General features: G+C 40.2%; 1 protein-coding gene across 1 annotated transcript in view; it reads left to right on the top strand.

Moving 5' to 3' along the window:
* Grb2 (growth factor receptor-bound protein 2) overlaps positions 1 to 26,373 on the top strand; it is a 72,375-nt gene that overhangs the window by 7,187 nt on the left and 38,815 nt on the right. Inside the window, exon 2 of the mRNA XM_005412295.2 lies at positions 2,752 to 2,966. Coding sequence (XP_005412352.1) covers positions 2,889 to 2,966 — 78 coding nt within the window. The 5' untranslated portion in view covers positions 2,752 to 2,888. The remainder of the gene's footprint in view (positions 1 to 2,751; positions 2,967 to 26,373) is intronic.

Here is a 26,373-nt window from a genome sequence, read left to right as displayed (position 1 = left end):
TTCTTCCTTTTAGTAATTAGTAATTAGTATTGTATATATATGGGGTAGAGTGGGAGTTTTTTCTATTTTTAATGAAAGTTTTCAATTCCTTTTCTGTGCATAACCTAATAAGTTGACCTCTTTGAATTTTCTAAATAAGATGCTAGTTTTCATTTTGCACAGCCGTGGAAGTATTAGGGTAATTTCCTGTCAGACAGTCTCACAAAGCAATAGCCCCGGCATGGTGGCACACATATGTAATCCCAGAACTGGGGAAGCCAAGGCATGAGGATTGCCACAAGTTCTAGGCCAACCTGTGTTACATAGTTCAAGGCCAGCCTGAACTACATAGAAAGGTCCTTTCTCAAAAGCAAACAAGCAAATAAACAAACAAACAAAAAACCCACAGAAAAAACAATAGTTATTTGAATGGTTGCTTGAATAATTACAACTTTCTGGAGTATTAATCGTTTTAAGCTTTGGCTCTGAAACTTGTGGCAGGTAAGTTGAAGAAAGGGAATGTTATGAACTATCTTGGTTTTTATGCTACTGCTGTAAAATTATGGTATTCTAAATCCTGAATGACATAAAAGTTTATGCTCTGTTACTGTGTGGTACATTGGCAGTGGGAGTGCTGTGGGTTTCTGATTTTTTTTTTTTTTTCCAAATCCATTCAGTTTTTCTTTGGATTCTTAACATTGACGTAGAGTGTCAGCAATTTGTCCTGGGGACCAGTTAAAATGAATGGGCTATGGAAGATATTGATAGCATATAGCAGAGAATTTGGAGCATTTGTTTTAAAAAAGGTAAAAGTGTCTACGCTGGAAACTAGCCAAGTTTAAAAAAAAAAAAACCAGTTTTTAGTGCTTGGGAAAATGGAAAGCGTGTACAAAAAAGAAAAGTTGGTTGTGGTGTAGTACGTTATTTAAATCATCAATGAACAATATTGTATAATGTATTACATTACTGTTGCTAAGACTGGGATGTGTAGTACTAGTGGAATATGGTGGGGGAAATCGGCTGGGTCGGGACAGCTAAATCCTCACTTAGGGAATAGATAATCACTAGAATTAACTAAGAAACAGCAATAGAAAGGTATTACTTGGAAGTACTGTAAGTAACTATGAAGAGAAGGCTAAAATCAAAACGGGATGACTGCTTGTGGATATTGGTGGGGAAATACTCTTTTAAAGTTATGTACATGGATTAGTTTGACTTAAAAACTAGAATATAAGTAAAGGGTACTTAAAGATACATAAATGTAAATATGCCGACTAATTTTTTATGTTTAAAAATACTTATATACTTACTGAGACTCTTTACTTTCCTCTTTAGAGCCAGCACCACATAGAATAGCTTAGGTATGGCGTGAAAGAATAAGCATTGGCTTAGCTTATTAGTTACCTGCAGCAGAATGTTTGGCTTTCAGAATTTACTGGAAAGACTTCTACCAGGTGATTTCTTTCCTTCTGGGTAATATTCACTCTGGACTAATCTGAATGTTCTCTGCTGGCTTAGTGCCTAGTCTGTTTGTAGCTCTGCTTGATTAATGCCTCAATTATTAACTTAAGAACAAAAGAATAGCAATCACTCGTGCTCCTCAAATGATCTGCTAGATGATAATTGTCCAACAAAGGTGCCACTATAAATAAACTGTCCTTATTCTGCCAATGTCCTTGTTTTCTGCTTTTGTTCAGCATGTAGGAAAACAAGAACGGGGCTTTATTTTTCCACTAGGTATGCAAAGGTCACAGTTGTGTCCTGAGTCTTTACTAGTGGTAGTGATTCCCCCCCCGCCCATCATAACCTAATCTCCCACGTATAGAATGCAGTTTACCTCTTTCTCTTCTGAGAACAGCTGTGCTCAGGGTAACTGTGCCTTCACTGTGACCTTCTGACACCAGTCCCTGTACTTTCTTCCTCCAGACTAGATATTTGGCAGCTTGAGTTCTTTAAAAGGAATTCTTTCCAAGTATAGATTGCAACTTCAGCTATGTTGGTTAGGCTAGTTAGAAATAACGTAGAGGCTATTTCTGGAATGCTCGGTTTATTTTCAGGACTAGTGGTAAACCCCAAAGTTTTGGGGATCTTCAAGGGAGAGGGAGCCTATGCAAGCACAATTCACCACCAACGAGCTCCCAGCTGGGTATCTTTCTCTGGTGGCTTGAATGGCTGATGACAGTTTGAAGGTGGTAGAGGAAATCCACTGGTGCTCATGGTAGTAAGATTCATTTTTGAGAAGAGAGTAAAGCAGCATGAGACTAAAGCCTGCCTGGCTTGCTTCCAACCAAGGAGTAGGAAAGGCAATGTTCACAGGAAGCCAAGAAGCATTGTTGGGGAGAAGGGAGAGAAATAGGCTTGTTGAACCGAGAAGAATCAGGTGCGGCCCTCAGGGTGGACCTCCTTTCTGTGTACTGTACTGCACTGGGAACCCAGGAAGAAGTGTGAGGGGGAGCTAGAGGAAAGGTGGAGACTGAGTGGGACTCCAGCCGGTTCCGCACACTGCACACCAAGCGCACTCAGTGGGAGGGAAGAGGAAGTGTGTTCGGGAATAGCTCAAGCGCTTTTGCCATTGGCGGCTGGGCTTGTCAGTCGCCTGGGGCTGAGGCTGAAAAGAGGAAGAAGGAGAGCCAGGCTGTTGCCTGGAAGGGAGGAGGAGGGCTGAGCCCAGCCAAGCCAGGGGGCGTGGGGGCTGGGACAGTAGGCCGATTGGCAGGGCGGGGCTGCTGTGGATCCGGGCCACTTCTCCTAATCATCCCTCTTCTGATTCAGGGTGGCATTGTGCTTCTCTGCGTGCAGGAGTACTCCCAGAAGAGAGGTGAGGCAGAGCCGGGAGAGCTAGGTTGCTTCAGCAGGGAAGACTCCCTTCCCCCGTGCTTCAGGCTGCTGAGCACTGAGCATCGCTGAGAATGGAAGCCATCGCCAAATATGACTTCAAAGCTACTGCAGACGATGAGCTGAGCTTCAAAAGGGGGGACATCCTCAAGGTAAGTGTTGGTGCCAAGCACGATGCTGAGGTCACCTCTCCTTGTGCTTCTTTACCTTCTTCACTCTGGTAACACAAAAGAGCCTGTGCTTGTTCTTTTCTCATTGCACACTTTTAACATTTAGCATCAGGCTAAAGTTGGGTAGCTTGTTACAGATGCTGGGTAGAATATTCGGTATGACTTACGAGAGTTCGTGTGAAGTGTGGTCTTTAACTGCCTTTGTGTGACTGCCTGGATTATTTCTGTTTGTTGACACTGGTAATATTTCAGGAAAAGTCAAACTAGTAAGATTATAGAAAGGAAGGGGATGAATAACCAGAATTTTTAAAAGACCTAAACTTGAAATATTTAGTCTCAATTTATAGAACCAAAAGAGTTTGCATTTTGTAATATGATCTTGGTAGTTTAGAAATTAATTTTCCCGGTTTAGAGGTGTTATTAGAAGTGTATGCCAAAACTCATTGAAGAACCTCAATGTATTTTTATTCTTTGTGGAAAAAAACCAATGGAGTTGTAAATAATAAGGTTCAGTTTGCTATTGTACAGGTCAGATTTTGATTTTCTTAAGAGAAACTTGAGCAGTTACTCTATTAAAATCTAATTGCACAAAAGAAATCTGCTGACAGTTTAGAAATAAGCTTCTTCATAGTTTGCAGCTTATTTTGAGCCCCACTATTTACATGAGCATTCGCTCCCCACCTGGCACTGTTAGTTATGTTGTCTGCTCAGTTGACCGGCGCACAGTTTCCTCATTTGGCTAGGTAATTTATCTTTACAGGGGTGTTATTCTAGAGTGTGTTGACTTTAACTGAGGAAAAGCTGAACTGTGTCTCAAGTCTTGATATTCTCTACTTGGAGCCTTAGTTCAGTTGTTGGGATTTGCCAGTCATTTGCTTAGACCCCTGAATGAAACAAATTCATAGACTTTATAGAAGAAGAAAGCAATTTAAGAGGAAGAAAGCAAAAATGTCCCAGACAGGCTGGTGCATGTCTGTAATCTCAGTACTCAGGAGGCTGAGGCAGAAGGATCGAGAGTTTGAGGCAAGCCTAGGGTACATGGTGAGTTCATGGCAAGACTGTATAGTGAAACTCTTGTCTCAAAAAACAAAAAGGAAAAATGTGCTTTATAGCCGGGCTTAGGTGTGCTTTACACATCTGTAATCCCAGCTCTTGGGAGGCTGAGGCAGGAGGATCGTTGCGAGTTTGAGACCAGCCTGGGCTACAAAGACCCTGTCTCAAAAAGACAAAAAAAAAAAAAAAAAAAAAAAGCTTTATAGAAAGAACTATATAAAGGACTTTTTAAAAAAATTATACAGATGTAGTGATAGTTATTTTGCCTGTAGTGCCCAAGATACGGCGTTCTCTGAAGTTACCTGCAGTCATTTCTTAATGTTAGAAATGTAGGTTGATCTTCATAGAAGGTAATTCTGAAAAGCCCTTAAGGGAGAAGGAAACTTTATTGTGACACTAAATTCTTTGTGAGTATTGTCACAATCATCACAATTGATCAGGAAGCAGACAAGGAGCTGTAAGTTCTAAAAAGACATGTAGTGTACTGTATCTTCTGTTTCTTAGAGAACTAGAAGTCAGAGCAAGGATAACTTAGATTGCATTGGTGTATAGAGATAATTTGATGTTTTTGTGAGTGATTACTGTTTTCAACAGATGACCCATTTGTGATACCATAGTAAGACTGGGTACTCAAGTACCCACATTTGTAGCATGTACAAAATCCTTGTAGGGCCGGGTCTCTCCTTCCCATCTTTAAGCTTACCTTAAGAATTTGATCCTGAAAGCATAGTAGTTTATCTTTTTCTCCCAGTGCATATTAAACACAAAATCAACTTAAAATAAAAGTAGGGATTTGAAGTCTGTTTTTATTTATTTATTTTTTTTTTTTCTGGTACCAGGAATCGAACTCACGACCTCACGCTTGCCAGGCAGGCGCTGTGCCGCTGAGCTAAATCCCCAGCCCCTTGAAGTCTGTTTTTAGACAACAGTGTTCCTTGATTGCTGGCTCAGAAATTTGTCCTAGACTTAGACTATCAACATTTTATCAGTTCTTTATCTTAAATCATTCAGGTTTGGAACTAATTTAGAACCTTTCGCATTTCATAATCAGCGACTATGATACTGTTGAACACTTCCTCCCAGCTGGGCATGGTGGCACATGTCTGTAATCCCAGCACTTGGGAGGCTGAGGCAGGAGGATCGTTGCGAGTTTGAGACCAGCCTACAAAGTGAGCTCAAGGCCAGCCTGAACTGCATAGTGAGACCCTGTCTCAAAAAAGACCAAAAGAAAAAAAAAAACCTCCTTCCCCCATTTTTATGATGGGGAAAAAGTGAATCAGCGCTAACGTATTTTTTTTTTTTTTCCAGATACTCTGTGGGGAGAGAGAAAAAGACATATACTTGGTTCTTTCCAATTTGGTAGATAACTGGGATATGAAGTCATAATGCCATTACGTCTTTTGAACAGTGGCCATTAGCTGTTTGTTAGTAATCTTGTGGCTTTACTCCAAAAGAAAAAGAGTGTCAATTCAGTAGCTGCCCTTTGTCTCATAACAGTTAAGAGGAGGGACATGCTCTGTCTTAAGAGCTGTTAGTTTAAAAAACAAAACAGTTTCTCTTCATTTGCTCCTTCAAGGAGTAAAGCAGCCACATTTGACTGGCTTTGATGTAAGTTGATAACTCTTTAGGATGTTAGCTATAAACTGAACCATGTGTACAAGTGGCTAGGATAGCATTGACCACTTTAACTTTGATTGAAATAGAAATACATTTGTTTGCCTTCCCTTGAAGAAGACCTATGCATATGGGTATGGAGTATACTTCAAGATAACAAAATAGTCTTTGCCCTCTGGCTCTGACTAGAGTTCAGAAAGATTACATCCCTTCTGTAACTTGAGTTCCCGATTAGCGTTGACTGTTGTCTACTTTTTCTTTCATTTTTGTTTTTCTGAGACATGGATCTTGCTATATAGCTCAGGCTGGCCTTGAACTGACTCTGTAGCCCAGGCTGGTCTTAAACTTGTAAATGATCCTTCTGATTCAGCCTTCCAAGTGCCGGGGGTTACAGGCATGCGCCACCACGCTTGGCTACCCTCCTTAATTTCTGTCTACATATTGACCTGCTACTGCCTGGAGAAAGGAGCTCTTTGTTACTTTCCCTCTTGTATAAGCCTGGGTTTTTCTTGGTGAAGGGAGGGAAAAGCACTGGGGCTTTAAAATAGAAGGACTTCTCTTGCAGGCTTTGATTCTTACATAGCTATAAATGCACCTATTATTCCCCGCTTGTTAAGAGTAACACAGGTTTGAGATAGTCCCACAATTCTCCACTGACAAGACTCTTGAATAACAGGTTGGGGATGTAGCTTAGTGGTAGACAGCTTGCCCAGCATTGGCAAGGCCTTGGATTCATTCCTGAGTACCAAAAAAAAAACAAACCCTGAATAGTCCACCTGCAGGTCACATAAAACTGCCTGAGTTTACCTAAGTTGCAGCTGCTGTGGAAGGGTGAATGCAGAGCAGATAGTGCTGCATAGTAATTAAAATAACTTTAAACCTGTGCTCATTCCATTCTAGAGCTGGCCTCCTGCTTTTTTCAGCTGTAGAAGAGAATCACCCCTGTCTGCATCACCTAGGTATCTTCTCTAGCAGGGACCCATCACATTTACAGCTTCCTGAATCTACTTCACAAATAGGTCTCGTGTTACTTTTGGCTCTTTACAGTGTCCTCTTGTCCTTGGTGCTGCTTGGCCTATTTCATTGTCACACTTACTGAGCACCTCCTTGAGCCAGATCCCAGGATCAGTTGCTTTAAGAATTGGGGAAGAAGTATGAAATGTACTTTCTTCCTTCAGCAGCTCTAACATCTTGTAAGAGAAAGGAGATTAATATGTGAAACAGTACAAAGCAGTATATTATATTACTTTACAGGATTTGTAGAATGGAAGACCTTTAATAATCTTTTAGCTTGGACTTACATTATTTTACATGAGAAGAAGTTACGGTCCACAGAGGTTAAATGACCTATCCAAGATCACGCAATTGTTCTTTCTCCATAGTGAACTGGTATTTGATAAAATGTTAGAGTTATGTTGTATACTGTAATTGCTAGAGTAATTAAGGAAAGAAAGAGGCTGGTAAGAGCTGGCATCAGAGGGATGTGTGTGCAAGGGTTGAATTTGAATTGTCCCTGTGAGATGGACAAGATGGCTTGGTGGAGAGAAGACAGGACATTATGGTAGAAGTTATGCTGGTTGTTTGAGACAGGAAGACAGCAAGGTTCTAGACTGCCTTGTAAGAGTTTAGATTGTGATATAATAAAAAAGAAGGTGAAATTGCAGTCAGGTAAGAAAAACCCCAACGAGTTTGATCTGGTCCTTAAGCCTCAGAATGGTTTTTAGCTGATGAAGGAGTCTCTAGTGCATAATGGATTGCAAGAATGAAGGCCTGGAGCCAGGATCCAGAAGGTTGTGAGAACGAGTCAGGGTTTGAGCTTCAGCACCTGCATAGGTATTGGGTATTAGGAATAAAAGAAGGTGATTGAGACATGCTGAAAGGAAAAATCATGGGATTTCTGCATATCATCTAGTGGCATTTGAGTAAGTTTCCTATGTAACTGAGCAAAGGGTGAACATTGATTATCATCTTTGAGTTGGAGCCTGGTTTGGTTGGTTACAGTTTTCATTGAAGCTAAAAGTCCTGAATTTCAGTGTGCAGGTCTCATTTCAGATATTTGAGTTATCCAGTCTCAAGAAGTAAGAGGTAGGGGTATTTTTCTTCAATATTTAAAAATCCTAGTATCAGTGTACTTTTAGAAACAGCTATTGGTAAGAATTTTTGTCAGTCTTGCTGATTAAGGATTCATTTAATCTTTAAGAAATTACTTCCTGAGTTTTCTCAAAGCAAATAACTTTGTCTTTTTTACTATATTCATTTTATCAGCTGAATGGACGATTTCCATATAGGTGCTGAGAATGAACTTTCAGTTCCTGTACAAGACTGGAGGGGACTGGCTAAGGACTTGTCTTCCCCCTTTTGAAGAAAGAAATAAATAAGGAAATACAGTGATCCTTTGGGGTCTTTCTTGTTTTACTTCCTTAAAACTGTAGATTGAAGTCACCATTGAATAGCTGCCATTTATAGAGCACTTACTGTGCTCCTGAGTTTCATGCTATCCCTGGCTTTGGGCGCTGAAAAATTGACACTACTGGCCCCATCTTAAAAGTGCACAAATAGACTCAAAAGTTAAGACCTGCTCAGATCCACACAGCTAGCATGTGGCAAAGCTGGGATTTTGATCTTAGGTCTGGGTGCAGTGGACTCCTTACAATATATTTAGACTCCTTATCTGTCAGGTAGAAGTAAGCTAGAAATTCAGTAATTCTGCTTCATTCAGCCCTTAGGCATTGCAGCCATCCTTCAACTTACTGGACTTTCTGCCTAAAATAAGTTTTCTTTCAGTGCATACCTATAGTCCCAGCATGTGGGAGGCTGAGGCAGGAGGATTGCCATGAGTTTGAAGCCAGCCTAAACTACATAGAGAGACCTTGTCTCAAAACAAAACAAATACAAATAAAAAGAGGTCATTTATGTGTGAGATTAGCAAAATGATAAAGATTGACCCCTATCGTCGTGGGCTAGAGTGTGAGGACGTGGGTGCTGCCTCCATATGTCTGTGGAGTTTGTATCAATACAATCTTTTGCAGTGGTGGCTTGGAGGTATATATCAGAACATGGGGTGACACAGTAATAATACTTTTAAGAATTAATTCTAACAAAGTTCTCAAATAATTAAAAATGTAAACATAAGGATATTTGTTTCAGTGTATCTGTGTGCCACCCAGGAAAAAGAATTTCTGCCAATTAAGAGATTATAAGATGGATTTCAGAGATGTTAAAATATGTCTTTAAAATACATCAAAGGGGGCATCTTCAAATAGCGAATTTTACCATATTACAAAAACAAAAGCTCCATTGGTAATAGTAGATCACAGTGCCTGTTTAATGAAATACTATGAAGGGTGTGACATTGACATAACTATTAACACAATACTGGCCACATTTGTACAGGGGAGCATTTGAATGGGTCCTCTTTATAAGTCATAATATAAAATGTATTGAATGCTTAGTTCTTGTACTGAGTCTTTTACTTTTACCCTTTTGGGTTTTTTGCTTGTGTTTTTTTGAGGCTTTGCAGTTAAAGTGTCCTACTCAGGGGTTAGTGTGTTTCTTTAATGGCTGAGGTTTATTAATCTGTTTAATTTGGCTTTTTTTTTTTTTTGGTACCGGGAACTGAACTCAGAACCTTGTGCTTGCCAGGCAGGCACTTGCCCCGTTGGGCTGTATCCCTGGCCTTTTTTTTTTTTTTTTTTCTTTTGAGATAAGAGTTTTACTTATGTAGTCCAAGCTGGCCTGGATTGAACTCACAGCCTCGGCTGGCCTCAAACTAATGGCTGTCCTCTTGCCTCAGCCTCCCCAGTACTGGGATTACAGGTGTGTGCCATCATGCCTGGCTTTGTTTTCCTTTTTTGTGTTCTACAGTACTGGGGAGTGAAACCAGGGCCTATCCACTGAACTGCATTTCTGTTTTGTTTTAGGGTTGGTTTTTTCTTTTTAAGTTTTGAGACAAGGTTTTGCTCAGTTGCCCGACTTGGGCTGGAACTTGCAATCCTGCTTCAGCCTTCCAGAATGCTGCGATTATAGTCATGTGCCACTACACTGGCTATTAGTTTCATTAATGTTACTCAGGTGCACAACTTCTGATAAGAAGTCAGGGATATTAAATCACATGATTCTCACCATAATAAATGGGAAATGCTTGTCTGCCGTTATTTCAAATGCAGAACTATTTAAACTGTCCCAGAGCTCAGCTGAAAACCTAGTATAGTTGCAGGATTGTCTGAAATCCTTTCTCCATTCTTACACATTTGTAGTCTGTCAGGATTAAACCCAAAGACTTATGAGGGGGATGCTCTTACAGGTTTTTTTTTTTTTTTTTTTGCTAAAGGAAGTTTTGGGTTTTTTGTTTTTTTGTCTTTTTGAGACAGAGTCTCACTATGCAGCTCAGGCTGACCTTGAGCTCACTTTGTAGCCCAGGCTGGCCTCCAACTCTCAACGATCCTCCTGCCTCAGCCTCCCGAGTACCGGGATTACAGGTGTGCACCACCATGCCCGGCGAGTTAAAGGAAGTTTTGGGATTGTACTATTGCCTAATAGTAAGAACTGTTTTTATCTTTATTTATTTTTTTGGTACTGGGAATCGAACTCAGGATGTTGCGCTTGCCAGGCAGGTACTTGGGCTGCTGAGCCATATCCCCAGCCCTAAGAACTGTTTTTAAAAACAGCTTTGGGAAAAGCTCATCATGCTCTTTACTGTAAGAATATTAAGGACTCTTCCATTATCTATAGGTGAGGACCCCTGGGAGGTCCCCTAAGACCTCTTTGGTTTCAAGACTGAGTATGCATATTTTCCCCCAAATAACTTTTAAAATTCTTAGGGTGCTGTGAATAATGTCTCAGCATGTCCTTTGCAAAAATCTTAAGAGTCCTTGGTCTCATTTCTAGCAGCGGTTCCTAGAGTTTCTATTCTGACATTTTTAGCAAAACATTTACTAATTATTAGCAGTAAAATATTGAAAGTTTTCTTCTTCACCTTGATAAGGGCTTTTATTTTCAACTGATTTATTCTTTGGTTTGCCAGTCGGGTTGTGGTTTTGATTTTTTTGCGGGGGGAGAGGGACGATGTTAGAGAGTGAACCCAGGAGTGCTCTACCACCAAACTGTACCCACCGCCCTTTTTATTTTATTTTGAGACAGGTCTTTCTAAGCTGGATCTCTGTTCCTGGCCTGAGTAGCTGGGATGCCCCACTGTGGCCAGCTCAGATCTTGTCTAAGCTTTGTAACTATGCATACATTTTTATAATTCTGTATTGTAGGGGACTTAATACTGTAACATATTACCATTTTCCATATTAGTTTTACTACTTATCTTTAATGATTATCTAATACATCGAGGTAATGTTCTGTAATTGGCTTAACTATTGCACTATTTGTTGGATGTTTCACTTGTTTCTATTAATAATTCAGATTGTAGGGGCTGGGGATTTAGCTCAGCAGCAAAGCACCTGCCTGGCAAGCGCAAGGTCGTGAGTTCGGTTCCTGGTACCGGAGAAAAACCAAAAAAAATAATAATAATAATAATAATAATTCAGATTGTAATGTCAAGGGAGGCTTTGATACTGTTTCCCCCTTTTCCAAAAGGACTGAACAAGCGGTTACCTACTTAAAACAGTTAAATAACAATAGGCCATAATCTCTAGTCTGAATACATAATAATAGCCCGGCTAATGCCTGCTTCATTCTCTAGTCTCCCTTTATAAAAGAACATTATTTCAAACCTTGGCTATTTTCTGGGACTGTGGTAACCAGATTAGTGAAATCTTAACTTTCATCTTTGGCATCTATGATGCTGATATATTTTTTCTGATATACATTTTATTTCATACTATTCTTTCAGGTGACTAATTTGTTTTAGAGCTCTGACAGGAGATGAAATTATTATTATTATTATTATTATTATTATTATTTTCTGGTACCAGGAATCGAACTCATGACCTCACACTTGCCAGGCAGGCGCTGTGCCGCTGAGCTAAATCCCCAGCCCCCGAGATGAAATTAGTAAGTAATTATAATACTGGAAATTTGCTGTATATTCACAGATAATGCTATAGTTTTGATTCAGTTTTTCTCCTTTGAACTAGATGAATGTCTTCTGAAGGAAAGAAAGGTCATCCATCCTCACTCAAGTGTGGAAAAAAAATGAGAAGACTTTGTTTAGTTTATGCTTTACATGCTGAGGGCTTTTGGGAAGAAGGTAGAGTAAGGTAGCTAAACATCCTTCCCTGCAGTGCATCTGGATGGTGGAGTTATGCAGAGCTTTCACTTTCTATGGCAAGCAGTTCTGTAGTGGATGTTTTTACCAGCACGTATTAATTTTCAATCAGAAAGAAAATCAACAAACATATTAGGGCCTATTTTGCTTTCTTACAAGGAAAAGAAAAAGAATGGGCACACCTTCCTGAAGCAGATTTCTTTCATATTAAGTCTTCTTCACAGGCACGTGCCGGGCAAGTGCAAGGTCCTGAATTCAATTCCTGGTACCAAAAAAAAAGATTCTTCTTGGTGCAAGCAGTACCACTTCCTCTACATTTTGTAGGACCACTATCTGTCTAGACTTTAGGTAGAATATATGCTAATAAACCAGAGACATGCTCAGCTCTTTATAAATGAACAGATGGGCATAAACTGACTTTGCTGCTCAGATTTCTGGATATAGCTGGCTTATCTTTCTCCTGTACATGATATAGAACTAATGTGATTTTTTACATGTCCACTTCTGACTTATATCAGTTTCCAAAGTAGATCAGAATTACTGATGCAGCCAAATTATAGTTTTCTTATGCTTTTCTTGTCTTTTTTCCATTTTTAGCTAGATCGGTTTAAGCTTCTGTTTATTATGTGTCAGCTTCTGTAAAATGTTTGGCTTTGAAAAGTAAGGCAATAAAAGTGTACAAAAGAAAAGTAAAGCCAGAGTGGGGCCAAACACCTCTAATCCCATCACTGTGGTAGGAGAGAGCAGGGGGATCACAAAATCAAGCCCAGCCTGGCAATTTAGTGACTTATTAGCAAGCTCCTATGTTAATTAAATAGGGCTGGAGGTGTAGCTCAGTATGAAGACCCTGAGTTCAACCCCAAGTACCAAAAAAAGATTTAAGAAATGAAGATTTGAAATTGTAAGTGGCTTTTAGTGACCCATTGTACATCTTAAAAATTAGGTGTCTTAAACTGGGCTTGGTAGCACATGCCTGTAATCCCAGCTGAGGCTGAGGCAGGAGGATTGCTGCAAGTTCGAGGCCAGCCTGGGCTACACAGTGAGTTCAAGGCCAGCCTGAACTGCATAGTGAAATCCTGTCTCAAAAAAAAAAAAAGAAAACTATTGTTAAGGTGTTCTCTAGTGTCCAGGTATTCTGTAACTTTTCGTGGAAAAATAATGTATATATCCAAGCTTACTTTTACAATACACTTTTTGTGTATGATGGGGGAAAAAAATTTGAAATTTTATTTTTTTGGTACTGAGAATTGAACTCAGGAACTTGTGCTTGCCAGGCAGGTGCTTGTGCCACTGAGTTATCAGCCCCTGAAATTTTAATAATGAAAGTAAGCAGGTACTTCATTTTTGGAGAGATCGATTGGGTTTCTGTTTAAGTGTATAGTACCGCTTTAGAAAATGGCAGTAGCTCAAAGGCTTTCTATGCCAGGCTACTAGAGAAAATCAGTGATTAAGACTTTATTGAAAGTCACGTGTTAAAGCTGAGTCAGAAAGCCCAGCACGATGGTGCATGCCTGTGGGAGGCTGGGGCAGGAGGGTCTTGAGTTCCACAGCAGCCTGGGCTACATAGTAAGTTCAAGGTCAGCCTGCACTACATAATGAGTGTCTGTCTCCAAAAAAACAAAAAACAAAACAAAACAAAAAGAAACCCTCAACTGAATCAGAATGGAACCTGAAATCTGTTAATTTTCTGAAAAGTTATGCTAATATAGTCTATATCAGATACCCTTCCAATTGAATTTGTAACTGATGGCTTCACTTAATGCTGGAAGTGGAAACTGATAGAGCCTACAAATCTTTCCTTCAAATTAATTACTTGTTTGATTTCCTTCTCAATTTAAAAACTAATATTTTTAAGTTATTCGTAAACTTGGAACATAATAATCTATTCAAGAGACTTTAGGGGCTGGGGATCTAGCTCAGCGGCACAGTGCCTGCCTGGCAAGCGTGAGGTCGTGAGTTCGATTCCTGGTACCGGGGGAAAAAAAAAAAAACAAAAGAGAAGAGACTTTATTTGCCTTCTTTGAGTTTGTAATATAATTATTACCTACCTGAACAGCTGTTATTTTTTAAATCCTTAACAGTATTTTTCAAATTTAGCTATTAGCTTACTTGATATTGTGTGTTAGGGTAAGATTTCTGGATATTTTCTATACTTCACCCCATCCCTATTAGATATTAAGAACAGAACATTCTTCTCATCTGTATGCCTTCAAGCAGCCTAATGAAAAGATTGTCTTGTATAACTTGCTTTTGGATTTGTTTTAAATATATAAGGTCTTTACTGCACTTGATTTTTTTTTTTAATGCACAAAAGATAACTACAACCAGTCTTTTTTTTTTTTTTTTTTTTTTTTTTGGTACTGCGAAACAACCCAATCTTAATTGGAAATATATGGCACTATTGGGCCTACAACACACACAACAAGTGGTAGCCTACAATAATACTACTGAGTCCTGTTGCCTCAATTTGCTGAGTAACTGGAACTGTAGGTGCTTACCACCATGCTTGGCACATTTTTCTTTTTAATATAGATATTTACAGCTATAAATTTTTCTCTGATTTCCCCCTTTAACTGTGTACAGTACATTTGGATATATAGTTTTGTTTTCATTCATTTTAAGGTATTTTCTAATTTCCCTTTTTATTTCTTTGACCCATTGGTTATTTAGGAACACGTTATTTAATTTTAACAACCATGGTGGTAAGCATGATGTGAAATATATCAAATTTTTAGTATCTCCTAGGTGAAGGGTACTGTGCTTAGTGATGAGATTGGTGCAAAGACTAAAAAAAAACAAAAGAGAAGAGACTAAGATTTGAGATCTAAATAATATATAAAGGGTTTAAATGTTTAAAGAGTTTAGCTGAAGGTATGAGCGGTGTGTTTTCAATGGAGCTAACTTAGTAAGATGAGTGTTGAACATTTTCTTTTTCTTTTCTCCTTTTTGAGTTACGTTTTCACTGTGTTACCCCCAGTAGCTGCGAGCGCAGGTGTGTACCACTGCATCTGGAATATTGAGCATCTTTCTGAGGTAGTTTAGAAGTTCTCATGACTACTTTGTCCATGCAAATATACCTGGCTTACTGAAGACATTTTTGTTTCTAACATTAGCAAAACTTGTCAACTCTGAAGGGCTGTTAGCTTGTCTAGAACACTTACACTTGAAAAACTTAAATTGCTTTTCAGTGTACTTGGCAGAGTTATAAAAGTAGACATGAGCCATATTGAAGCAGTGGGGCATATGCAAGATCCTCAGAATAATTATGGCACTTCTTTTACATTTTATAAGAGACTTGAGATAAATGCCTTCAAATTTCATGCCTGCAATTCCACTTTTTCTTAAAGAAATACTCTTATTTAAAAATGTTTCTAGCCAGGCATGGTGGCACATACTTGTATTCCCAGTACTTGGGAGGCTGAGGCAGGAGGATCACCATGAGTTCAAGAACAGCCTGGACTATGTGAGTGAGACCCTGCCTCAAGAAAAAGAGAAGTTTCCACTTCACATTTGTACTGTATGTAGAAAATACAAAACAAAGTGTGTAGTAAGCAGGACTGCTTTTAACTAGATCTTGCATGTATTGAACATAGCCTGAACCTTAATATCAATGTTTTATTTTGTTTTGGTGGTCTTTCTGAGACAGGGTCTCACTATGAAGTTCAGGCTGGCCTTGACCTCACTTTGTAGCCCAGGCTGGTGGTCTTGAACTCCCAACGATCCTCCTGCCTCAGCCTCTTGAGTGCTAGGATTACAGGCATGCGCCATCAATGTTTTAGTAATGTTAGAAATAGAAAGTATTTTTTCTTTTCTCCATCATAGAATATTATATTTTAGCCAGGCGTGGTGGCACATGCCTGTAATTCCAGCACTTGAGAGGCTGAGGCAGGAGCATTGCCATGAGTTCAAGGCCAACATGGGCTACATGGTGAATTCAAGGTTAGCCTAAACTGCATAGTGAGACCCTGTCTAAAAAAACTTTTAAAAAGATACTATATTTTATGTTTGTTTATAGTTCGTAGTGTTAGATACCTTAAACCTGCTAGCTAGTTTTAATTTTTTTCTTCTGTCATATTTTATTGGTACATTTTAATATGCATAGTGATCACATTCATCATAGAGAATTTGTACCTTTACATGGTATAATTTGATGTTTTTTTCCCATTCTGCTACTCTCCCTCCAACCCCTCCTCCCCTCCCCATTTACAAAAGCTTTGTTTCCATTTCTTCCTTCTTTTCTCATTTGTTTTTACCTTTCTTTCCTTTCCCTCTCTAGTTGTTAATTTCTAAAGTTAAAGTCAGGGATCAAAACAAATAGAGAATGAATCTAGGAGTGTAGCTCAGCAGTAGAATGTTTGCCTAGCATAGTTGCATCTCCAGCACTGCAAAAGAAAAAAAAATAAAGAGGCTCAGGATTTTCATGGATCTAAACACATTTATTCAGTTAATATAATTTAGCAAATATCAGTATGGAAGCCCCAAGACGTATGGTTGATACAGAAGGATATAACATCTTGTTTTCTGTGTTCTCAACCAAGAACTCCTCCTTCAGGAAGAAGTAAAACTTTCTTGGGGTGTAACTCAGTGGAGAGCATTGCTCTGCATGTGCAAAGCTATGGGTTTGACCCCCCAGCACTGGGGGAAAAAATCAGGTCTTCGCTTGTGCTGGCCATATTTCAAGTTCTTGGCTAGTACCTACTGTACCACACAGTGCGGATGTTACATCCTTCTGTATCAGCCATAGGTCTTGGGGCTTCCATACGGATATGATATAGGGTGTTTATGTAACTGCAGAAAGTTTAAATGGGGGGAAAAAAGGGGCCGGGAATACAGCTTAGTGACACAGCGCCTGCCTGGCAAGCACAAGGTTGTGAGTTCGATTCCTGTTACAAAAAAGAGAGAGAGGGAGGGAGGGAGGGAGGGAGAGAGAAAGAGAAGGAAAGAATGAATGAATGAATGTTTTATTGGGTAGCCCTGCTGTAAATGTTGCCTCCTTGGTTACTTTTCTCTTTGCTGAGACACAGTACCCAGCACCCACAACTTCAAGGAAGAGAGGTTTATTTTGGCTCTCCCTTCAGTACGTGGTTGGCCAGCTCCAAAGAAGAAGCAGCAAGTCAGAGGAGAGCTGCTCAAGTGCATGAAGCAGAGAATGAAGGGAGGAGTCGGGGAGGGAGATGTACTCTTCACTTCATACCCCCCGGAACCTGCCTTTTCCAACCTGACCCCACATCCTAATCCAGTCACCTTTCAGAAGCCCCACATGTGATCGCATGAGGCTTGGGGAGCACTTAGATTTAACCATAACACCTCTCATGTCCCTATGTTTTGGTTCTCAAAATATTTAGATCACGTTGAAATGCCAGGGTTCACATCTTCCACCTCATGGCAAGCTCTTGGTGTTAGCTCTGGTCTTTGGAGGTGAGAGGCCCTTTGGGAGGAGTGGTAAGTAAATACTGCTGTGGACTGGGAGTAGAGTTAGGGTGGTAACCCCCATCCCCTTTTTGAGACAGGGTCTCACTCTGTAGTCCAGGCTGGCCTCAAACTCACAGCAGTCTTCCTGCCTCAGCCTCCCAAGTGCTGGGATTACCGGGGTGCCATCCAGCAGGTTTCGCCTTTCTTGCAAGTTCCTTCCCTGTCTGCATTGCCGGGTGAACTTTCATATCCCAACCCCCTTCTTCGTGGTGCTGGCCTTCTTTCACCTGTGGACTGTGCACAGGCAGAGCTGGGAACCCCTTGCCGCCTAGCAGAACTGCATCTTGACCAGTGAAAATGAAATGGAAGGACAGGAAGAGTCCTCGTACAAACGCTCCTGAGGTGGTCAGTGAGGTTTTTGAGTTCAGAGCTGCGTCTTCTAATTTGAGTGCCTGTGTCACTGGATGTGTAATGTGGTCTCCAGCTAAATGTGCAGAGAGCAGCATCTGAGGCACTTCCCAGAGAGCAGAGGCAGCATTTCTTTGAATTCAACAAAACCATAATTATTGTGTTTTCTTTCAAAACTGTTTTATGCAAGTACTCTTAGGGAAGGCAGAGCCTTGTAGATAATCATTTAGAGTCTGTGTTAACTTGCACTAGAATTTTGCACAAAATTTCGTATCTTCCCCAGAACGGCTCCACAGTGTTTCATGGCCACATTTTTGCCAGTAGTGTCAAAAATAGAGTCAGGTGATTTTTAGGGGCTGTCTTTAAATAAACTTCAGTGAGTTTTGAGTTTGCTGCTTAGTTTCCTTACACACTGAGCTATCTCATGTTTCTGTTTCTTTGGCCTGATACAGTATAACCTTTAGTATAAAAAGCCAAACTGCTGAGATTCCTTTTAGGTCCTAAGCTTAGACTTTACAAAGCTTAACTTAACCTTGGACACTTCTTGTCCTTCCTTTTTTCCTTCGCGCAGTCTCAAGCTCTTGAAGGCTTTCTCAGTGCTCTTTTTTTTCCTCAAGGGCCCCTTCATTGCCCCTTTAGCACATGCAGACCTTCTGCCATAGCGCCTGACTGTGCATGTCCTCAGCTTCTCAGACCTGCTGTGCATTTATAGAGGGAGTCGAGGACGGTGCCTTCAGCGTGGTAGCTGTATGTGTCAGAGGGAAGAGTGGGTGGAAGTTGAAATCCACCTCCACCCCATGTTCATCCTACTGTTAGGAATGAGTCCACTATTGATAGCGTCTTTCTGTCACCACGCATTGTCTTGCCGGAGTTCAGGCTTGGTGCCCTCTTCCCTAGACACATGCACACCTGCACGCACGCACGCATGAGCGCGAGTGCTGGGGATTGAGCCTGAGTCCTCACACATGCTACGCCAGCGGCCTGATTGGGCTGCAGCCTAGTCCTTCCTTTAAAATTTTGTCTTCAGACAACTCTTACTGAGTTGTCCAGGCTGACCTCAAACTTGCAATCTTCTTGCTTCAGTCCCCTGAGTAGGCTTACAGCCCTGCGCCCTTGCACGAGGTTCAGGCTGGCTTCTTACATTCTCAGCTCTTTTGCCTTTGGGTGACAGATGTGGGAACTCTTGAATTTTTGTTGTAATTTATCACCTTATTTTTTGTTACCACCTTGGTTATTTAACTTAACCACTTTTCCTTTGACTTTTTGTATGGTATAATTACACTTTTCTGTGCTTACAATCTAAAGAATATTTGTCAATTTGATTTTTTAAAGTAACTACCCAGTAAATAATCTCAATTTTCATCAATTTTTGTTCTTGCGTATTTATTTCATCCATAGTCACGACAGTGTTTTATTTCATCAGTAATCAAGCTTAGGTGAGAAAATTACTGTAAAAGGAGATTCTAACACATAATGCTTTTCTTACTAAATTTGTTCTTTATCCTTAATGTATAAAAAACAAAAAATTCACAGGAATAGTTTGGGGTTACTGTGATAATTTGTTCTAATTTACATAGTTCGTACATCCTGTGGGCTTAGAAGCAATGCTAGAGGAGAACCTTGTAGGGTACAGGGTGCGGGAAGAGGAATCTTTTCTCATCAGATGTTGCCTTCCATTTGCTTTTGTTGCTAAAAGTGAGCTGGGTTAAGGGGAAGACTTTCTTCATGTTTTTCAAGCTTTGCCAGAACACTTAGCTTAACGAACAGCTGTTAAACTCTAGATTGTGTGTCTGCATTTCCAGGGATGCTTTCTGACCTCTTATTAGCAACACTGCTCGGACTGGCTGGTATGCTTCATGGTGCCAAACGTAGCTGTGGCCAGCCTGCAGTATGTCCAAACCGAACAAGGTTCCAGCCAGAAGGGCCACTCTCTTCGTCAGAGTTGGGATGTCTTCACAGTGACAGTCGTGCGGGCAGATCCAACATGCTTCTGAATACTTTTTCATAAAATGTCATTTCATTTCCTCTAGGCCCTGAATGGTGGGTTTCAGGCAATACAGCACTAGTAACTTTCTAAAGTTGTCTACAGAAGCCAGCTGTTGGAGCCTATGTGTACTGGTAGCAAACTTGGAGCTTGGGCATTGCATCAGTGAACTGGGTTAACACCGTGTGCTACTAAGTAGTGCATTTGCATATGTAGTGGGACCCCAAAAGTCAGCCTAAGCCTCAGTGTTAAAACATTTCATTTATTTTGGGTACCCATGCTGCTTTATTAGTACTGCGATGGTCCATGTTTTGAGTAAGTAATGCTATCCCTTGAAGTGTTCATTTGTTAGCTGGGCGTGGTAGCGCGTGCCTGTAATCTTAGTAATTGGGAGGCTGAGCCAGGACTGCCTCAAATTCCGGCCAGCCTAGGCTACACAGTGAGTTCATGGCCAGCCTAAACTATGTAGTGAAACCCTGGCTCAAAAAACAAACAGTGTTCTTTTGTGTTGAGGTGTGTTTTAGTAGTGGGCGGGATACATTTGCATCAAAGAGTCAATAATTTCCTAAACAGCATCTCTCTGATGCCAGGGCCATCCTTAGGTGGGTCAGCCAGACTCAGAAACCAGTGATTTCCCCAGTACAGGCCATTCCAGTGCATGGTCTGTGTCTCAGTCCTACATTCTGACTTATGAGCTGAGTGCCGAGAAACAGAAAAAAATGAACTGTTCCTCAGTATAAAGTTAATAATGCCTTCTTAATTTTTTTTTTTTTTTTAGATGCTGAATATTGAACGAAGGGCCTCAAAAATGCTAAGCAGGTGCTCTAGCACCTGAAGCGTGTCCCCAGTCAACCTCCAATTTTATTTATTTATTTATTTTTGTCTTTTTGAGACAGGGTCTCACGATGCAGTTCAGGCTGGCCTTGAACTCACTTTGTAGCCCAGGCTGGTCTCGAACTTGGAACAATCCTCCTGCTTCAGCCTCCCAAGTGCTGGGATTACAGGTGTGCGCCACCACACCCAGCAACCTCCAATTTTAATTTTTTTTTTCAAAACAGAGTCTCACTGTGTTGCCCAGGATGGCCTTAAACTCCTAGGCTCAAGGGGTCATCCTGCCTCAGCCTTCAGAGTGCTAAGACTGCCAGGTGCATGCCACTGCCATATCTAGCTGTCCTTAAATTTTTATCTTTGGTTCATGCCTTTGTTGTGTAAAGAAACATTGACTTTTGCTAGAACTTTTAAGCTCCTGCTCCTTGTTTCAGCTAAACATTTGAGTTGGCCTTTATATGACCCTTTTTTAACTCAGGTTGGAATTATCTAGTTATATTAATGTAACATGAAGACAATTGTAAATCAATACATTTCTAAGGTTTTTTCATATACTATATGCATAGGTCAGTCAGCAAGGTGTTTTGTTTTGTTTTGTTTTGTTTTGTTTTGTTTTGTTTTGTTTTTTTGGGACAGAGTCTCACTATGTAGCCCGGTCTGGCCTTGAACTCTCACAGCAGTCCTGCCTCAGCCTCCCCAGTGCTGGGATTACAGGTGTGTAACACCATGCCCAGTTCTCAGCAAGCTTTTGAGTTTGTGCTAAGGAGACTTTCAGTCTGCTATGAATTGAGTTGAGCTGATGAGGCAGTCTATTCCTATGGAATAAACTGTAAGGAAGGCAGTTGTATGAAATACGTATTTTGGTTAAACAACTGATTTAGAGGAATTATAATAAGATGGAATGATTGTCTGCTATAGTTTTGGACTCCATACTAGGAAATACTTAATAAAGCTAGAGCCCTCATCTGGATAATCAGAGATAGAAGGCCTCGTTTGTGTGGGCTTCAACATGCACTCACTGAAGTAAAGCTTTCACAAGAGGCAAGAACATGAATTTACTGAGCTCCTGCTCTGTGGGGTCATGCAGACTAGGTACCAGGTACACTGCTCTTTTATCTCCTCCCACCTCTATGAAAGAGCATTTTCCAGTTAACGAGAGAGCATTTTTTCAAATGAGTTCACAGAGATTTACAGAGACTGTCAAGTAACTTGTGTGAAATTGCCCAGCTACTAAATGGGAAAGCAGAACATTTCAACATTTTTCTCTGCTTCATATTTGAATTGTGGGCCCATCAGAAGGACCTGCCTTGATGAAACAGCAGCATTTGCTAATAGGTTCTAGAATACTGAGTCTGCCAAAGCTGTGTTTTAGAAAGATTATTTTGAGTAATAGGAATGAAAGTAGGGAAAGGGGAGAGGCCAGAAATGAAGTGCTGAGGCTGGAGCCCGACCTGAAGGTACAGCTCAGAGCAAAGGCCGGGGGTTCAGTCGCTAGCAACAAGCAAGTGATTTTGTATTAGGCAAGCTAGTGTAGTGTGTTAGTGGGAGAGGAAAAGAGCTAAACCTGGAGGGTGGTACAGGGGAAAAATTAACTGGAGTTGATGATTGGGTGAGAAATTGTGTTTAGCTAGGTGACTTCTGGACTCTGAGACTGGGCAGATAATGGCAACATTGTCCCAGGTGGGAAAATTGGGAATTAACTAATTATGGGTGGTAAAAGGTTGAATTCTACATCATATAAAAAGTTTTGACTGAAAACATGGTGGACAGTTTAGAATCTTTTCCCATTACTATACTAAGCAAACAGTAATGGAGTTCAGCCCTTTCATAAGGTAACTTTCTACATATTGTACAGCAAGAAGCAGCCTTAACGTTGAGGGACCTGAGGTACCCCTGAGATTTTACTGCTTTGGGCAACTCCTATTTTATGATTTCTTTTTAAACTGAATAATGGATGGAATTACTACCATTTGTGACAGTTACTAGACCTAGCAGTCCCTCCTCTGGGTACAGACCCAAAGAAGATGAAATCACCATGTAAAGACATCTGCTGTTCCATATTCATTGTAGCGTTGCTCACAGTAGCCAAGATGTGGGAACAACCACCATGTACATAGTGTATAAAGAAACTGTGATGTGCGCGTGTGCGCTCTCGCGCTCTCTCGCTCTGTCTCTCTCTCTCTCTCTCTCACACACACACACACACACACACACACACACACGAATATTACTCAGTTGTAAAAAGAAGAGCCTGTCATTAGCCACAACATGGATAGACCTGGAGGATAATAAACCACACAAAAGAAATTGGATGATCCCATTATATGTAGAATCTCAAAAGAAAGGTCAAATATGTAGAAACCACAACCGCTTACCAGGGTGGAGGAGAGGAGAGGAAATAGGGAAATGTAGGTCAAAGAATACAAAATAGCAATAGGTGAGGTGAGTGACTGGAAATATCTGATGTGCCACGTGAGGACTGAAGTTAACAGTGTTGTTGTGGTCAGGGTTTTTGCTAAATGAATAGATTGCTGCTACTCCTTGGGAGTAGAAAGGGGGATAAGCAGCTATTTGAGGTGAAGGATATGTTAATTTGCTTCACTATTTTTACTTTTCTTGATGCTGAGACAAAATACTCAATACCCAAAGTTAAAAGAGGTTTATTCTATCTCACAGTTTGTAGAGGTTTCAGTCCATAGTCAGCTGGTTCCAAGGCAGGGTGGCATGGCAGAAGGACATCAGAGAGGAGAAATAGTTCAAGTGGCAGGCAAAAGGCATTGAGCTGCAGCAACAAGCCTTTCTTTCCCTTTTACCCTGTCCAGGCTACAGGCCTTTTTGGTGGTGCCACCCATATCCAGGGTGGAGCTTTCCGTTAACCCTACCCAGAACTATGCTAACCAACTAACAGACCATATACCCTTCATCCCAGTAATCCCAGTATCGCACGTCCAGCCAGCTCTGAAAAACCCCACCTAGAAGTGTATGAAGCTTTGGAGGAACACCTAGGTACAAATCATAACAGCTATAATAAGCATTTTACTATGTGTATATCTTGTAACATGCTGTATACCTTAAATATGTGTGATAAAGCTTATTTTAAAAAGGCATTGACCTGGGCGTGGTGGCGCACACCCTCAGGAGGTAGAGGCAGGAGGATTACCAAGAGTTTGAGGCCCCTTGTAGTGAGTTGAAGGCCAGGCTGGACTACACAGTGAGAACCTGTCTTCCTCCTGCACCTCTCCCCCGACAAAAGACATTGAGGACTATATGTAGGAAGTAAGGTTAGGTAACTCCCAGACGACTAAGATTTGAATAGAAAAAGAGAAGTGTATTTTATTTTAGGTCGCAGTGTTCACTGAGAGTTAGAGTATAAATGGAGTGTGAGTTTCAAGGACACTCATTAGCTATGCTTTTTTTTTTTTTTAATAAAAAAGTGTATGGTGTTTCTTTTTTTAACCTTTATATTTTTTATTAATAATAGCTGTCATGCATATTGATGACAGCATAGGAAATTGTACCTGTACATAATGTATTCTTTTTTGACATTTCTCTCCCTTCCCTTCAACCCTTCTTCCTCTCCCCATTTGCGGAACCTTTGTTTCCATTTTTCTCCTTCTATTCTTCTTTCTTCCCCTTTCCCTTCCCTCCTTCCTGTTCCCCGTCACATTTGAGGATGTTCATCTTACTTCCCAATATCTGTCCTCCACCATGCTCCTTTATTTACTCTTTGGGTTTCTCACACAAGAGAAACAAACAATGCAATTTAAGCTGTATGTCTGACTTATTGATTTCTCTCACTTTAGATTATGGTCTCGCCATATTCATAAGTGAAGTAAATCAGAGTCACATGTGTAAACATCATATTGTCTTCCTAGTGTGAGAAGCTGAAAGAGTAAATAAGATCCAAAATGTACAGTAGATGCAGTGAAATGGAAGGAAACAGTTGAAAAGGAAAGAGAAATTAGGATGGAAGAAAGGAGAAAAGAAGGAAGGGAAAAACAAAAAAAATTTTTTTAAATTTATATTTATGTATATACATACATATATATATGCACATGATAGTTATACTACTAATTTATCTTAGTTCATTGAAAAGAAAGTTTTTGTTCGCACAATTAAATCCCTATATCTTGTAGTCTGAGTAACTAATGTAAAGATAACAGTATGCAAGGTATCAACCATTGTTACTGTCCTGTTATCTTGTTTTGAAATTTTGTGGGGCTTTTTCTCTTTAAAATAAAGTTTTAAAGAAAAGATTATGTTCTCAAAGTCCATCCATTTTCCTTCAGATGACTCAAGTTTATCCTTTATGGCAGAGTAGTACTCCATTGTATATAAATATCACACTTTTTTTTAATCCATTCACCTGTTGATGGGCTGTTTCCAAGATTTCACTATTACAAATTGTGCTGCTATAAACATGGGTGTACATATATCACTGTGATATGACGTGTTTAACTCTTTTGGGAAGATACCAGGGGAACAGCTGGATCAGATGGAACCTCTCATTTTAGATTTTTTGGAGAATCTCTCCATACTGATTTCCATAGTGATTGTATCAGTTTACAGTCCCACCAGCAATGGAGAAGGGTTCCTTTTTCCCCACAGCCCTGTCAGCATTTGCCATTGATTGATTTCTCGATGATACCCATTCTTTCTGGAGTCAGATGTAATATCAGGGTTGTTTTAATTTGCATTTCTCAAATGACCAGTAATGTTGATTTTTCATATATTTCTTTGATGTTTGTATTTCTTCATCTGAGAAATGTCTGTTCATTTCAGATGCCAGTTTTTGGATTGGATCTTTAAATTGGGGAAGGCTGGGTTTTTGGGTTTTGTTGTTGTTGTTGTTGTTTAGTTCTTTATATAATGTATGTTAGTCCTTTGAGGAATAATTGGTAAAAGAATCTCTGTGGCTTGTCTCTTTACCCTGTTGGTGGTTTCCTTTGCCATGCAAAGCTTTTTAATTCCATGTTACCCCAGTTGTTGATTTTTTTTGTAATATTTCCTGTGCAATCAGGGTTTTGTTCATAAAGTCTTTGCTTATACCTGTGTCTTCCAGAGTCTTATCTATTCTCTCTTCCAACAGATTCAGTGTTTCTGTTTTGATATTTAGGTCTTTGATCCTTTTCGATTTTAGCTTAGTGAATGGCAAGAGATATGGGTCTAGGTTCAGTTTTCGGCATGTGGAAAGCCAGTTTTCCCAGCACCGTTCATTAAAGGGGCTGTCTTTCTTGCAGTGAAGGTGTTTATTCCCATTGTCAAAGATAAGTTGCTGAGTGTACTTGGAGTTGCATCTGCATCTTCTGTTTTATTGATCCTCACTCAGGCCTGGTCTAGTCTGGTCTGGTTGGTTTGTTTTTTTTGCCAGTAGGGTGCTGTTTTTATCACTGTAGCTTTGTAGTATAACTTCCCATTGGGATTGTAATGCTGTGTTGGTTCTTGATCAGTCCCCAAATCTAGTCCATTCATTGTAATCACTGTTTATATTTTATATCTTTTGTAATAATAGAAACCATCCTAGCCAGGTATAGTGGCACATGCCTATAATCCCAGCCCTCAGGAGGCTGAGGCAAGAGGATTGCCATGAGTTTGGAGCCAGCCTGGGCCACATAGTAAGTTCAAGACCTGCTTGAACTACATAGTGAGATCCAATCTCAAAAAATAAAACAAAGTAGAAATCATTCTGTATATGAAATCACCTTTAAAAAATATTTTCCTGTTGTGGTAAGCCAGTGTTGTTTGCAAATAACAAAATGTGATACTCATTCTGACCTAAACAATAAAAGGGATATTGAGCTGGGCGTGGTGGCGCATGCCTGTAATCGCAGCACTCAGGAGGCTTAGGCAGGAGGATCACTGTAAGTTTGAGGCCA

The sequence above is a fragment of the Chinchilla lanigera genome, unplaced genomic scaffold (assembly GCF_000276665.1).
Source record: "Chinchilla lanigera isolate Chin_1 unplaced genomic scaffold, ChiLan1.0 scaffold00152, whole genome shotgun sequence".
NCBI lineage: Eukaryota > Metazoa > Chordata > Mammalia > Rodentia > Chinchillidae > Chinchilla > Chinchilla lanigera.
Note: the sequence above shows the minus strand (reverse complement) of the source record. Positions and strands in the feature narration are given on the sequence as shown.